Source organism: Hemiscyllium ocellatum, chromosome 10, assembly GCF_020745735.1.
Source record: "Hemiscyllium ocellatum isolate sHemOce1 chromosome 10, sHemOce1.pat.X.cur, whole genome shotgun sequence".
Classification (NCBI taxonomy): Eukaryota; Metazoa; Chordata; class Chondrichthyes; order Orectolobiformes; family Hemiscylliidae; genus Hemiscyllium; species Hemiscyllium ocellatum.
In genome coordinates this window covers 4480304-4496285 of record NC_083410.1, presented here as the reverse complement: position 1 = coordinate 4496285, position 15982 = coordinate 4480304, and the positions used below count along the sequence as shown (strand labels likewise).

The window sequence follows — 15982 nt, the reverse complement described above, 5'->3', positions numbered from 1 at the left end:
TAAGACTGACTGGCCTGTAATTCCCAGGGATTTCCCTAATCCCTTTCTTGAACAGAGGAACAATATTCACCTCCCTCCAAGTATCCAGTACTACTCCGTTGGAGGGTGAGAATGCAAAGATCATTGCCAGAAGTGCAGCAATCTCATTCCTCACTTCCCATAGTAACCTTGAATGTATCTGGTCTAGCCCTTGGGATGAATGTATCTTGATGCTTCCCAAAATGTCCAGCACATCCACTTCCTTAATATCAATCTGTTCAACCCTATGAACCTGGTCCACGGTGTTCTCACTATCAATAAGGTCCCACGCTATAGTGAATATTGAAACAAAAAACTCTTTTAGGGCCTCCCCTAAATCTTCAGACTCCAGGCACAAGTTCCCTCCACTATCTCTCTGACCATTCTCATATTCCTCATGTAAGTGTAGAATGCCTTTGGGTTTTCCCTAATCCTTTCCACCAATGTTTTCACGTGCCCCACCCGGCTCTCCTCTGTCCATTTTGAGTTCTTTCCTAGCTACCCTGTAATCTTCTAAAGCTGTACTATATCCTTGATTCCCAAAGCTTAAATATGCTTCCTTCCTCCTCTTGCCATCCAAGGCTCCTTCACCTTACCATTCCTTGCCTGTCTCAGTGGGACAAAGTTATCCAACACTCGCAACAAGTGCTCCTTAATCAGCCTCCACATTTCTGTTGTGCATTTCCTGTAGAACAATTGTTCCCAATTTATACTCCACAGCTCCTGTTTGATAGCCGTATAATTTCCCCTTCCCCAATTAAATGTGTTCCTGGACTGTCTGTTCCTATCCCTCTCCATGGCTATGGTAAAGATGAGGCAGTTGTGGTCACTGTCACCAAGTTGTGTTGAAGAAAAGGAATCATGGTCCTCAGAATAAGCCTGATTACGTGGGGACTTTGACTGGGATGTATATATGAAAACAAATACTTATTTCCAAATCTGCTCCCTTTGATGAGACTAAATGTTTCTTGCGACATTAACTTACAATGGATGATCTTGTCATCTGTAATGTGGGAATGTGGAATCATATTTCACAGTCATTGTTGGAAGACAGGACTCCCAGGAAACTCCTTGCTAATGGGATCTCTCTCTGTGGTTGGGGCATTTGAATGGAGTGTTCACAGGACATAGCCCTCCCAGCGAGGCTGAGACCCAGAGGGGAAACAAGGCTGAACCACAAGGAGCCTGGAGTATGGGAAATGAAAATGAACAATTTAAACACCAAAATACAGTATCAAACTGGCTCTATAGGTTGTAATCTTAAAGTTTCACCCATTGGGAGAGTTTACTGAACATTCCAGTTGTTATATATGATTTTCCAGTCGAGACTCCCTGTAGAAATTAGTCTTTGTAACATTAACTCCAAACAAAGAGAGCAGCTAAATCCCAGAGAAATTAAAAAAAACATTGTTTTTGAGAATTCATGGTGTAGTGCGGGACGGGGCGGGGGTTAAAGTCTTAAAAATCCGATTCCCTTTCAAATAAACTTCATACCAACCCCCTTGCAGCTTGGTCTGGGGTCAGAAGGTGAGTGGATGACCAATGCAGTCCCAGAAGGCAGGCTATCCCTTTAAATGTTACAGTGAGGTTGGGATCCTCAGTGTAGTTGAGATCTACACCTTTAACTCTGGTCAGCAGCTTTCCCCAGCCTCAGGAAAACTGGCAGCTAAACCCGAGTCTGGGGCTCAGCCGATCTATAACGGCAGGATCTTTACTTCTCTCTCCCAGGAATGGTATGACTGTCTCATGAAAGGGAACCCCCTGAACATACCAGCTGGGTCTCAGAGAGATCTCCACCTCTCCATAACCCTCTTCCACAACCCCAGCCCCTCCAAGACCATCAGCCCCAGCTCAGGCACATGAGACTGGGAGCTAGCCGTTCTGCCACCTGCACCTGAAGTTGCCCACCTTTCTAGCGCCCAACGTGCCCCATATCCTCATCTACACTGACATTCACACACTGGGATTGAGGAAACATCATCTTACCCTCCCTCCCAGCATCCTTTCAGGAGCAGTCCATGCCTCAGATCCCATCATTTCACACACTTATCCCTCCAAACTGACCAGAAACTTACCCCAGTGAAGCCACTTGGAGTTTTCTTTGTATTTCCCATAATTGTTGCACACCCTCACTCACTACAGGTCCCCCTATATGCCCAGGGACCACATAGATACAAGTCGAATCTAGGTAAAAGCTGAAGGGGTAGCAATGTTAAACAAGGGTAACACCAAAACATTGAATGTTTTCAAGAGGGCGATAAAGTTCTTCAGGCTAAATGCATCAAAGGATATGGAGAAAAAAACAGGAACAGGGGACTGAGCCATGAATGTTGGAATAAGCTTAAATGGCCTATCCCTGCTGCTAGTTTCTATGTCTCTATGACAATGGTACAGCATTGGTCCAGGAGGTCATGATGTAGAATTGGTTTGGGTGGCGATGAGAAAAAAATAAAAGAATGAAATCACTCATGGGAGGTCACAGCAGGAACTACAATAATGTGGAAGACAGTAGAGAAGAAGAAACATTGTGTACATGTGATAACAGGAATAATTATGAGTGATTTAAATCTACATACAAACTGGAGAAATCAGATTGACAATTGGTCACCTGGATGAAGGATTCAGAGAATGCTTTAGACCGTGATTCCACAACATGCTGCTGTCAGAAAGTATCAGATAGTCATTTAGACTTGGCATTTTGGAATATGACAAGATTAATGACTTCAGAATAAAAGTCCCCCAAGGGGATCAGTGACCACAATATGATTGACTTTTACATTCAGTTTGAAAGGGAGAAGACTGGGTCTAAGACAATTATTTTAAACTTAGATGCAATTATGCAGGAACGAATAGCTGGACTGAACAGGCAGGCAATGTGAGGGGGAAGCTCAATAGAGACACCGTGACAGATATTTAGGGGGGATTTCAGATGCTCAGATTTAGTATATTGCTACGAGAAGGAAAATCTCTGAAAGGATGACCCACCATCCTTGGTTCATGAAAGAAGTTCGGAGCAAGTGTCAAACTTGAGCAAAAAGCACATAAAGATGCGCAGCAGGTCAGAAGATTTGTCAGAGTATAAAAAAATGACAGAGAAGGGTTAAAAATTAATTAGGAGGAAGAAATTAATGTACAACAGAAAGATAGCTGGTAATGTAAAATCTTGTAGCATGTAAAGTGGCCCTCTGGAAAGAGAATGGGCAGTTGTTAGATAATAAGGAAATTTTTTCACCACAGAGGATACAAACATCATTTCAACAACAGCTGCAAACAAGGATGGTTGGAAGAGAGGAACATTGTGAAATTACAATCACAGTACTGAATAAATTGGTGGAACTGTGGGTTGAGAAATTTCCAGCTCCAGATATACTTCAGCCTTGGGTATTAAAATAGGTGGCTCTGGTAATCATGGATCTGTTTGCTGTTAATTCTCTAAAGTTCCCTAGATTCAGGAAAAGTAAAACTGAACTTTAGTAAATACATTGCTTCCATAATGCTGCCATAGCGTTAAGGGGTAAGGTAGGATGAAATTCGTTAAGTGCATTCAGGAAAGTTTCCTCAAGCAGTATATAGGGGGCCCTACTCAGGAAGGGGCAAAACTCAATCAACTCTTGGGAAATAGGGCAAGACAGGTGATTGAGGTGACACTGGGGAGCACTTTGGGACCAGTGACCATAGTTCTATTAATTTTAAAATAGTTATGGAGAGGGACAAAACTGGTGCACAGGTTCATATTCTAAATTGGGGCAAGGCAAATTTTGATGGAATTAGACAGGAACTTGCAGGTGTTGATTTGAGTAGTTTGTTTGCAGGTAAAGGGACCTTCAGCAAATGGGAGGCCTTTAAAAGTGAGATAGCTAGAGTTCATGGTCTATATTTTCCTGTGAAGGTGAAAGGCAAGATTGGCAGGAATATAGAACTCTGGATGACAAGAGGTTATGACCAGATAAAAAGGAGGAGTCATGGTTCAGGAGCAGGCTGCTGGGATCAATGGAATCCATGGAGGTATATCAGGAAGGCAGGAGTTTACTGAAGAAGGAAATCAGGAGGTGGCATGAGATACCCTTGGCAGAGAAGATTAGGGTGAATTCAAATAGTTTCTTTCAGTATATTAAAGGAAAAAGAATTACTAGAGAGAGAAGAGGACCCCTCAAGGACCAATGTGGACATGTATGTGTAGAACTGCAGGAGATGGACAAGATCTTCAATGAATATTTCTCCTTTGTGTTTGCTGTGGAGAAAGACCTGAAGACTTGGGAACTTGGGGAAGTTAGTGGTGATATCTTGGGGACAGTCCATATCACAGTAAAGGAAGTGTCGGCTGTATTAGAATGTACGAAGGTGGGTACATCTCCTGGTCCTGACCAGATATATACAAGAACACTTCAAGAGGCTAGAGAAGAAATTACGGGGACCTGGCTGATATTTTTGCATCATCATTAGCCATGGGTGAGACCCCAGAAGACTGGAATGTAGTCAAGAAGGGCTGCCAAGAAAAACCTGGCAAATATAGACCAGTCAGCCTAACATCTGCCATAGGTAAGTTACTTGAGAAGATTCTGAGGGATAAGATATATATGCATCTAGAAAGACAGGGTTTGATTTGAAGTAGTTGGCATGGCTTTGTGAGTGGGAGATCATGCCTCACAAATTTGTTAGAATTCTTTGATGAAGTGACCAGGAAAATTGATGAGGACAGGACGATAGATATAAGTCTGTATGGATTTCAGAAAGGTCTTTGATAAGGTTTCAATGGTAGGCTGCTCTGGCAAGTTAGATCACTTGGAATCCAGGGTGAACTGGCAAACTGGATACAAAATTGGCTTGATGGTAGGAAGCAGAGGGGATTAGTGGAAGATTACTTGTTGGACTGGAGGCCTGTGACTAGTGCCTCAGTCATCGGTGCTGGGCCCTTTGCTGATCACTATCTATATCAATGATTTGGATGAGAATGTACAAGGCATGATTAGTAAGTTTGCTGATGATGCAAAAATAGGCAGTTTCATGGACAGTGAGGAAGGTTATCAGAAATTACAGCAAGACCTTGATCAGCTGAGGAAGTGGGCTGAGAAATGGCAAATGGAGTTTAATATAAATAAGTGTAAGGTCTTGCACTTTGGAAAGTCAAATCAAGATAGGAGTTTCATGGTGAATGGTCAGGCCTTAAGGAGTGTAGTGGAACAGAGGGACTTTGGTGTACGGTGCATGGTTCTCTGAAATTGGAGTCATAGGTAGACAGGGTAATGAAGAAGGATTTTGGCACACTGACCATCATCAGTCAGGGCATTGAGTATAGAAGTTGGGAAGTTCTGTTGCAGTTATGCAGGATTTTGGTGAGGTCAAATTGGAACATTGTGTTCAATTTTGGTCACCTTGCAAGAGGAAAGATGTTATTTAACTGGAAAGAGTGCAGAAGAAATTTACAAGGATGATGCCAGGACTTAGTGGCTCAGTTATGGGGAGACGTTGGACAAGCTAGGACATTTCTCTTTAGAGCAAATAAGTCTGAGGGGGCAATCTTATAGAAGTGTACAAGATCATGAGAGGCATGGAGAGGGTAAATGCACTCAGTCTGTTTTCCAGGGTTGGGGAGTAGAGGACTAGAGGGCATCAGTTTAAGATTATAGGGGAAGGAGTAAAAGGGAAGCTGAAGGGCAACCTTTTTACACAGAGAGTCCTATGCATGTGGATTGAACTACCAGTGGAAGTGGTTGAGGCAGGTATATGAACAATATTTAAAAGGCATTTTTACAAATACACGGATAGGAAAGGATTAGAAGGATGTGGGCCAAGTGCAGTAAAATGGGCTTAGTGTGGATTGACATTTTGGTCAGGCCAAAAGTCTCTGTGCTGTTGGACTCTAAGACTCTATGACTATGAGTCAAGAGATGCAAAGAAAATGACCCTGTGGCTGGCTAGCTTGGTGTCTGTCATGGAAACAGAGCTGGAATCAATCATTAGATGTTTTTGCTACATACTTGGAAAAATTCAGAATAATTGGGAAGAGTCAACAAGGTTTTGTGATAGGGAAATCATGTTAAACTCATTTATTAGACTTCTTTGGAGGAATATCTTGTACTGTGGATAAAGAGAAGCCACAACGGGTATGCTGCACTTGGATTTCCAGAAAACATTTTACTAAGTATTGCATCAAAGGTTACTGCAGCAGATGAAAGCTCATAGTGTCAGGGGTATCGTATCAGCTTGGAACGAAGATTGGCTGGCTGACAGTAAACAGAGTGAATGCAGAAATGAGTTTCTTTCTGATTTACAGGAGGTGATGAGTGGGAATCTCACAGCAGTCTGTGCTGGGACCTTAACGCTTTACAATTTACATCAATGACTTGGTATGAGGACCGAGGGCATGTCAGCTAAATTCACAGCCAATTCAAGTTAGATTGGAAAGTATGTTGCAAAGATATCATAAGGAAGTTGAAAATGTCTTGAGTCTTGTCCATTCATTCAATGTGCTAGATGGGGTATAATGCAGACAAATGTAAAGTTGCTCTTTTTACTGGAAGAATAAAGAGGCAGAGCATTAATTTAAAAAAAACTGCAGAATTCCAAGGTACAGAGAGATCTAAATTTTCAGATGTGAGTCACAAAATGACTGGATGCAGGTGTAGCATGTATACATGAATGCTAGTGGCATGCTAACCTTTATTATTGAGAGGAATTGAATATAAACGTAAAGGTATTGTGCTGCAGTTATTCAGGGCATTGGTGAGACGACATCTTAGATACTGTACAGTTTTGGTTTCGTTTTTGAAGGAAGGATGGAAATGTATTGGAGATGGTTCAGAGGACATTTATTGGAATAACATCTGGAGTGAGTGAGTTCTTTGATGAGGAAAGGATGGACAGACAGAGCTTGTTTCCCCTGGAGTTTGGAAGAGTGTGGGTTGACTTAATCGAAGTGTATCAGATGCTTTATGGTCTTGACAAAGTGGATGTGAAAAGGGTGCTTTCTCTTGTGAGTGAGCCCAGAGCCAGGGGGCACTGTTTAAGTTTAGTGATTGACTTCTTAGGATGTAGATGAGGGGATTGGTTCATTTTCTGTCAGTGGGTTGTGCAAATTCTGAACACAATGCAACAGAATGTAGTGGAGATGGGATAGTTTTAAAGCAGCGGTAGATCTAATGCTATTGGGGTAGATGGCCTTCTCAACAAAGAGATCAGCCATGATCTTCTTGAATGGCAGAGCAGGCTAGATGAGCTGAATGGTCTATTTATGCTCTTACTTTGCATTTCATAGTGCCCTGCGCCAACACCACTTCCCCCCCCCCACCCCCACCCTCTCAACTGTACCCCCTCATAGCCCTCTGGCCCCATCACTCTGATTCCTCCACTGCACCAAGCCCTGCCTCATACCCTTTTCATTCCCTCCCCACATTCCTGCCCCTGCCCACACCCAGAGAGCCTGATAAGGAAAACTCCATCCCTCATCCCCAAGTGCTGAGCACGACTCGTATAAATTTCACATGGGAAAAGGATTGAGTAGATCCAGGGCTTTGGCGACGTTCCGCACTGTAGACTAATTAGTAAAGTTAGATCACATGGGATTCAGGGTGAGCTTGCCAATTGGATACAAATACAAATGGTGGCTCAGTGGTTAGCACTGTTGCCTCACAGCACCAGGGTCCCAGGTTCAATTCCAGCCTTGAGCGACTGTCTGTGTGGAGTTTGCACATTCTCCCCATGTCTGCGTGGGTTTCCTCTGGGTGCTCCAGGCTCCTCCCACAGTCCAAAGATGTGCAGGTCAGATGAATTGGCCATGCTAAATTGCCATAGTGTTAGGTGCATTAGTCACAGGGAAATGCGTCTGGGTGTGTTACTCTTCGGAGGTTCGGTGTGGACTTGTTGGGCTGAACGGCCTGTTTCTACACTGAATCTAATCTAATCAAAATTGGCTTGACAGTGAGTGATAGTGGAGGGTTGCTGTTCAGACTGGAGGCCTGTGACCAGTGGTGTTTCTCAGGGATCAGTGCTGGGTCCACTTATATTTGTCATTTGTGTAAATGATATAGATGAGACTATAGAAAACTTGTTAGTAAGTTTGCAGATGACACCCAAGATTGGTGGAGTATCCGTCAGTGAAGAAGGTTATCTATGATTATAAACAGATTTTGATCAATTGGGTCATGGGCTGAAGTTTGAAGTTGAACGGGCAAATGGAGTTTAATTTGGGTAAATGCAAGGCATTGTATTTTGGTAAAACACACAACGGCAAGATTTATACAATTAAACACAGGGCCTTGGGCGGTGTTGTAGAACAGAGAGACCTAGGTCCATAATTCTTTGAAGTTTGCATCACATATGGCTAAGGTGATCGTAAAGGGGTTTTGTGTGCTTGCCTTCATTGACAGACCTTTGAGTATAGAAGTTAGGACGTCATGTTGAGGTTTTACAGGGTATTGGTGAGGCCTCTTCTGGAATACTATGTCCAATTCTGGTCTCCGTGTTACAGAAAGGATATAGGTGAAGGTTCAGAAGTAATTTAATAGGATGTTGCTGGAATGGAGGGTTTAGTTATAAGGAAAGGCTGGATAGATTAGATTATGTACAGTGAGGAAATAGGCCCTTTGGCCCAACAAGTCCACACCGACCCTATGAAGAGCAATCCACCCAGACCCATTCCCTACATTTACCCCTTCACCTAACACTACGGGCAATTTAGCATGGCCAATTCACCTAACCTGCACATTTTTGGATTGTGGGAGGAAACCAGAGCACCCGGAGGAAACCCACGCAGACACGGGGAGAATTGGGGCGGCACGGTGGCACAGTGGTTAGCACTGCTGCCTCACAGCGCCAGGGACCTGGGTTCAATTCCCGCCTCAGGCGACTGACTGTGTGGAGTTTGCACGTTCTCCCCGTGTCTGCGTGGGTTTCCTCCGGGTGCTCCGGTTTCCTCCAACAGTCCAAAGATGTGCGGGTCAGGTGAATTGGCCATGCTAAATTGCCCGTAGTGTTAGATAAGGGGTATATGTAGGGGTATGGGTGGGTTGCGCTTCGGCGGGTCGGTGTGGACTTGTTGGGCCGAAGGGCCTGTTTCCACACTGTAAGTAATCTAATCTAATCAAAAAAAAAATGTGCAAACTCCACACAGTCAGTTGCCTAAGGTGGGAATTGAACCCACGTCTCTGGCGCTGTGAGAGGGAAAACCAGACATTCCAGCACCAGTTGCAGGGAGCTGCCAATCAGCTGAGCCATAGAGGACCTTAGGGCACAGGAACGGGCTATTCGGCCCCTCAGACTGCTGCACTATCTGATAAATTCATCACTAATCTGGTGGTGGCCTTGATTCTACTTCCATGTCTGCCACCCCCATTTCCCGTCTCTTATCTCCCCATCTGTCAGTTTTATCCCACATTTTGTCTCTTCCTAAACTTCCCTTCCTCATGTTTACCTATCGGAGTCAGTGGTCAGGTCCAGGTAGAGGGAAGCTCCAAGCTGGCCACAGAGGTTAGAGACGGAGCTCCCCAACTTAACAACTTCCACAGAGCAGTTAGAGCTCCGTGCTAAACAAAGACATCACGAACAAGCTATCAGGCAGACAGTGACCCAGAGAGAACAACAACAACAACAACAACAACAACAACAATAACAACACAGATAACTCTCAAGCACTCCTTCAGTCCCAGCTTTAAGCAGCTTTCCCCAGTGAGCAGTTTGGAAGCTGCAAGAGCCCATTTGAAACAGGCAGCTGAGTGACAGGAGGGGAGACTGCCCCCCCCAGGGTTTAGCTCACATTTTCATATTTCTCAGGGGTGTAATGAAATCACTACAGACTCTCCACAAACCCTGATAACACTTCAGAAATCTTTTCCCGCAGAATTTCAGCCAGTGAGAGTCTGATTTCAGCAATAGATGAGCAGGATCCAATTTCAATGCTGTGAACTGGGAGCTGGACTGGATGGATTTGAACAGATTGTTTTGAGAGCTTTGGGAGTGGAGATTAACATCAGCGGCAGGGAGTCCAAAGAATAAGGGTGGCTTAGATTCATAGAGTCATACAGTACAGAACCAGATTCTTTGGTCCAATTCATTGCACTGACAAGACATCTCAAACTGATTTAGACCCATTTGCCAGTGTTTGGCCCGTATCATTCTAAACCCTTCCTTTTCATATACATATCTAGATGTCTTTTAAATGTTGGAATTGTAACAGCCTCTATCCATTCCTCTGGCATCTACACATGCACCAAACCCTGCATGGAAAGTTGCCCTGGAGGTCCCTTTTAAATCTTTTCCCTCTTACCATAAACCTATGCCCTCTAGTTTTGGACTCCTCTATCCTGAGAAAAAAGACCTTGTTCACTCACCCTATCCATGGGCCCTCAGGATTTTATAAACCTCTATGAGGTCACTCTTCAGCTTTAAATACTCTAGGGAGAAAAGCAGAACCTATTCATCATCAAACTTATAGCTGGAACACTCCAATCCCAACAACATCCTTGTAAATCTTTTCTGAACCCTCTTAAGTTTAACACTACCCTTCCTATAACAAGGAGACCATAATTAAACACAGTATTCTAAAAGTGATCTCATTAATATTCTGTACAAATGCGACATGACCTCTCAACTTCTACATTCAATGCACTGACCAGTGGAGGCAAGCATACCAAATGCCTTCTTCACCAACCTATCTGCCTGTAACTCCACTTTCAAGGAACTGTATCCCTGTACCTCTTGCTGCCTTCATTTGTCAACACTCCCTGGGTCCTGCCATTAAGTATATAGATCCTGCCCTGATCTGCCTTACCAAAATGTGACACCTCGTATTTATCAAAATTAAACTCCATCTGCCACTCCTCAGCCCCTTGGCCCATTGATTAAGATCCTGTTGGAATCTGAGATAACCATCTTCACTGCCCACTACACCACCAATTCTGGTGTCATCTGCAAGCTTACAAACCATCTCTCCCAAATTCACCTTTAAATCATTTATATAAATGACTAAAATCAGTGGACCCAGCACTTGATACTTCACGTTACAAGCCTTAAGCCCTAAAAACAACCCTCCCCCACCACCCTCGGTCTCCACCTTCAAGTCAATTTTGTATCCAGTTGGCTCCCCTGGAACCCATGTGATGTAACCTTACTAATCAGTCTATCATGCAGGACCTTGTCAAATACCTTGCTGTCAAAATTGGCCTTACTCCAGTTTAGAATTTTAACTATTATGTCAAGTCTATCCTTTTCCATAACTCATTTCGAACGAATAGAATTATGATCACTCGCCCCAAAGTGCTCCTCCACTGACACCTCAGTCACTTGATTGACTTGTTTGAGGAAGGTCTTGATGACAGTGAGTTTCAAGAAACCTCTAGCTGTGTGAGCTGTAAAATAAAGGATGAAGGAAGCTCAGGGAAAGTGTGGAGAAGAAATAAACAGGGACTGAGTCATTAGGAAATAGGAAGGCAGCATGGGGAGAAGACTGGGAGGATTCTGCAGTGACTGGCGATCAGGGAGGGAGAAGCAACAAGTTTGTGACTGAGGAGGAAGTGGCAGAGGCAGCTGAACATTGCATCTTAATCTTCAAATTAAAATAATCCTTGAGTCTTCCAGATTAAGCTGCTTGATAATAGGTTGAGAAATTACCCAAAGTAACATGAACTGATATGTTTTTATGAAATATTTGAGATATTTACCAGGCTTCAGACTAATTTTAATTTATTCACATGTTTTCTCTTCAAGGTGCAAATGTCCCAGTCCTTCTCCAGTCTCCGAGCCTGGAACGTGTCACCAAGGGTCACACTGCTCGGTTACAATGCACCATGAGGAATGCCAGAGTGACACACACTGATGTTCACTGGTATTGGGAACAACCAGGGAATACTATGCAGTGGGGTTTAACACATGACACGAGGAACATCATACGATGGAGCTCAGGATTCCCTGAGCGATTTCTATCTTCCAGAGACTCCTCCAATGAAACCTTCATTCTGACCATCACAAACGTGCAGCCCAATGACACTGGAGTCTATTACTGTAAAGTGTGGGGAGATATCAGTGGGAATGGATCCCAGCTGACTGTAACAGGTAAGTATATGAAAATTTGTTTTATAAAAGATAGCATCAAAACTGTGAACTCAGTAACAGTACTCCCAGTAGAGAGGAGACAGGACTGGAGACTTGGGGTTGTGATGTTGTCTGACCCATATCTCTGACCCATATTCCATGGAGCTGTGACTCCTCCCTGGGAACACATCATTGCGGAATTCATCTTCTCTAATACTGAGAAACCTCGATTATGTGAATATCAATTATCCGACTTTTTGGATTACCTGAACACGTTCTCGAGATCCCATAAAAACATTAAGTCAAAGAGGTACGTGTACTCTGATTGCCTGTACTGAAGAACATGTGAAAACACTGGCAAAAACAAAGAAACACAAGCACCTCAAGCACCAGCGTAAGGATTAGTTACACAGCCCTTTGCCAAAGTAAGTGCTTTATTCCCATCACTTTACGGGGTCGTTCATGAAAAAAATGGCAGAAAACCTAAAAACATGCATGAAGCAGTGTTTCTGAATTTCTATCGCAACACTGAGTTCAGCAGAAACTGACAAATGCTCTTGTGATCGTAGAAGCTGTTCAGGGCCTTGTTTAATGCTGGGATTTCATATATTTATGTGATGGTAAGGGTTTAGTCCTTCTCAGTTTAACCTGCAATTTGCACAATGCAAAAGTTAGTTTGTTTAAATAGCAGACTCATCAAATTTATGGATTTAAACAAACTCTCCAGCAGAGCACAGCGTTTGATCTGTATGGCTTCCCTTGTTTAAGGTCAAATTAATTATCGAATAGTCAATTATCTGAATGAAATATCTCCCGCTTGGATAATCGAGTTTCCTCTGTAATTTCACCTTGGAACAGAATCAACCATCTTCTCAAACTCAATAGAAATACATGAAAAAAGATTACTTCTGGGAGTGATCATGTTTTGCCTGTCCCTAGTTACCCTTGAGAAGGGGGGGTGAGCTGTCTTCTTGAACCGCTGCAGTCCATATGCAGTGGGTGTACCCATAATGCACTTTGGGAGGGAATTCCAGGATTTTGACCCAGTGACAGTGAAGGAATGGCAATATATTTCCAAGTCAGGATGGTGAGTGGCTTGCAGAAGAACTTTCAGGGGGTGGTGTTCACATATATCTGTTGCCCTGATCTTTCTAGATGGAAGTGGTTGTGGGTTTGGGAAGTGCTGACTGAGGATCTTTGGTGAATATCTGCAGTGCATCTTGTAGATAGTACACACTGCTACTACTGAGCATTGGTGGTGGAAAGTTCCTGGTGAAGAGCTTATGCCCAAAACATTGATTCTCCTGTTCCTCAGATGCTGGATGACCTGCTGTGCTTTTCTAGCACCACACTCTCGACTCTGAGCTCCAGCATCTGCAATCCTCACTTTCTCCTGGTGGAAGGACTCGATGTTTGTGGATGTGGTGCCAATCACCTGGTCCATAGACTGCAATCGGGAGGGCAAGAAGTGAAGATAGATAACTGCACCTCCTCCACGATAATTCTCAACATTGGAACCCTACAACGTGTATTCTTAGCCCCCTACTGTACTCCCTGTACACCCATGACTGTGTTGCCAAATTCCAAATAAATGCTATCTACAAGTTTGTGATGACACCGCTGTGGTAGGACAGGTTTCAAACAACAATAAGTCAGAATACAGAAAGGAGATAAAAGGTTTGGTGTCATGGTACAATGATAACAACCTCTCTCAATATCGGCAAAATGAAAGAACTGATCATTGACTTCAGGAAGAAAGGAGGAGAACATATCCCTATTTACAACAATGGAGGCAAGGTGAAGAGGGCAGACAGATTCAAGTTCCTGGGGAGTGATGATAACTGATAATTTGTCCTGGACCTCGAATGTAGATGTGGTATCAAGAAGGCACAATGCCTCTTCTTCCGCAAGCAGTTTAGGAAATTCGGCATGTCCATAAGGATCCTCGCCAACGTTTGCAGGTGCACCGTAGAAAGCATTCTGCCTGTGTGCATCACGGCCTAGTACGGCAACTGCTTTGCCGTAGACTGTAAGAAACTACAGAAGGTTGTGTGCATAGCCCAGACCATCACGGAAGCCAACCTCCCATCCATGGACTCCATTTCCACTTCTCGTTGCCACGGAAAGGCTGCCAACATCATCAAAGATCCTTCCCACCCTGGTACTGCTCTGTTCCAACCTCTTCCATCAGGCAGGACATACAGAACATAGAACATAGAAGGATACAGCGCAGTACAGGCCCTTCGGCCCTCGATGTTGCGCTGACCGAATCCTACCTAACCTATACTAGCCCAATAACTTCCAAATGCCTATCCAATGCCCGCTTAAATGACCATAAAGAAGGAGAGTTCACCACTGATACGGGCAGGGCATTCCATGAACTCACAACCCGCTGTGTGAAGAATCTACCCCTAACATCTGTCCTATACCTACCACCCCTTAATTTAAAGCTATGTCCCCTAGTAACACCTGACTCCATTAGCGGTAAAAGGTTCTTAGTATCTACCCTATCTAAACCCCTAATCATCTTATACACTTCTATCAGATCTCCCCTAAACCTTCTCTTCTCCAATGAGAACAGCCCCAAGTGCCTCAGCCTTTCCTCATAAGATTTTCCTACCATTCCAGGCAACATCCTGGTAAACCTCCTCTGCACTCGTTCTAAAGCTTCCACATCCTTCCTATAGTATGGCGACCAAAACTGCACACAATACTCCAGATGAGGCTTCACCAGAGTCTTATACAACTGCAACATGACCTCAGGACTCTGGAACTCAATTCCTCTGCCAATAAAGCCCAGTACACCATATGCCTTCCTCACAGCACTATTTACCTGGGTGGCAACTTTCAGAGATAAAGCTTGAACACACGCACCAACAGGTTCAAGAACAGCTTCTTCCCTGCTGTTATTCGATGGCTGAATGAGTCTCTCTAATTTCAAACAATGTTGATGTTGCTTTGTGCAGCTGCTGTGTAGTTGTAACCATGTATGCTTTGCTCTGTCGAAGCATCCTATGATATATATGTCCTTGTTTTCTATATCTGCCTGCACTGCTTGCAAAACAAAACATATACTGTACTTGGTTACATGTGAGTACAATAAAACAAACCAAGTCAAATCAAATCAAATCAGTCAAGCAGACTGCTTTGTCCAGGATGGTCTGTCACTAGTCTATCTTTTATGACATCTAAACTTAAAAATTGTACCTATGACACCCAAGGCAATGATAAATATTTATAACAAAAACCAAAATTGCTCAAGAAACTCAGCAGGTCTGACACTATCTGTAGAGAGAGAAGCAAAGTTAACATTTGCAGTCCAAGGCACAGTCTTCAGAACCCAAAACCTTAACTCTGTTTATCTTTCTCCACACATGCTGCCAGATGTACTGGGTTTTCACCATCACTTTCTGTTTTTATCTCAGATTTTCAGCATCATCTGCAATTTTCTTTTATACATCTTTACAAACCTGGTCCATGTCCCCTCTCACTGAGTTAACAGAACTGTCAAACATCGAACTGAGTCTCCTCCTGTATTGGACTATCCCTGAGGCTGGGACACCACACAGTCACAGCTCTTCACACACATGCCTTGCATTGCGACAATGAGACTCGGTGGGAGAGCTGCAAGTTCATCTCAAATTTGGAGGTGCCTTATCCCAGTCTTCCAATGACATTTTGATGCGACATTATGATGCATGAAACACTAAAATAAGAAACAACTATTTTTTTTTCAGTACCACCTTTCACAACCTCAGAGGGTCCCAACATAATCTACAGCAAATGAGGTACATTATGGTCATGAGTGGGGAAAACATACAGAAAGATCCAACAAACAGCATTGAAGTGAATAGCCCCATCTTCTGCTTCAGAGATGTATATTTCCTGAAGACTGGGTGAACTCCTGTGTTGATTCTTGAATGATATCCTGGGATATTTC

General features: G+C 43.5%; 1 protein-coding gene across 4 annotated transcripts in view; it reads left to right on the top strand.

Moving 5' to 3' along the window:
- Positions 1 to 15982, top strand: part of LOC132819312 (tyrosine-protein phosphatase non-receptor type substrate 1-like) — a 68538-nt gene that overhangs the window by 26643 nt on the left and 25913 nt on the right. For all 4 annotated transcript variants that reach the window (XM_060830761.1, XM_060830763.1, XM_060830759.1 and 1 more), the window contains exon 3: positions 11719 to 12063. In XM_060830761.1, the coding sequence (XP_060686744.1) occupies positions 11719 to 12063 (345 nt within the window). The remainder of the gene's footprint in view (positions 1 to 11718; positions 12064 to 15982) is intronic.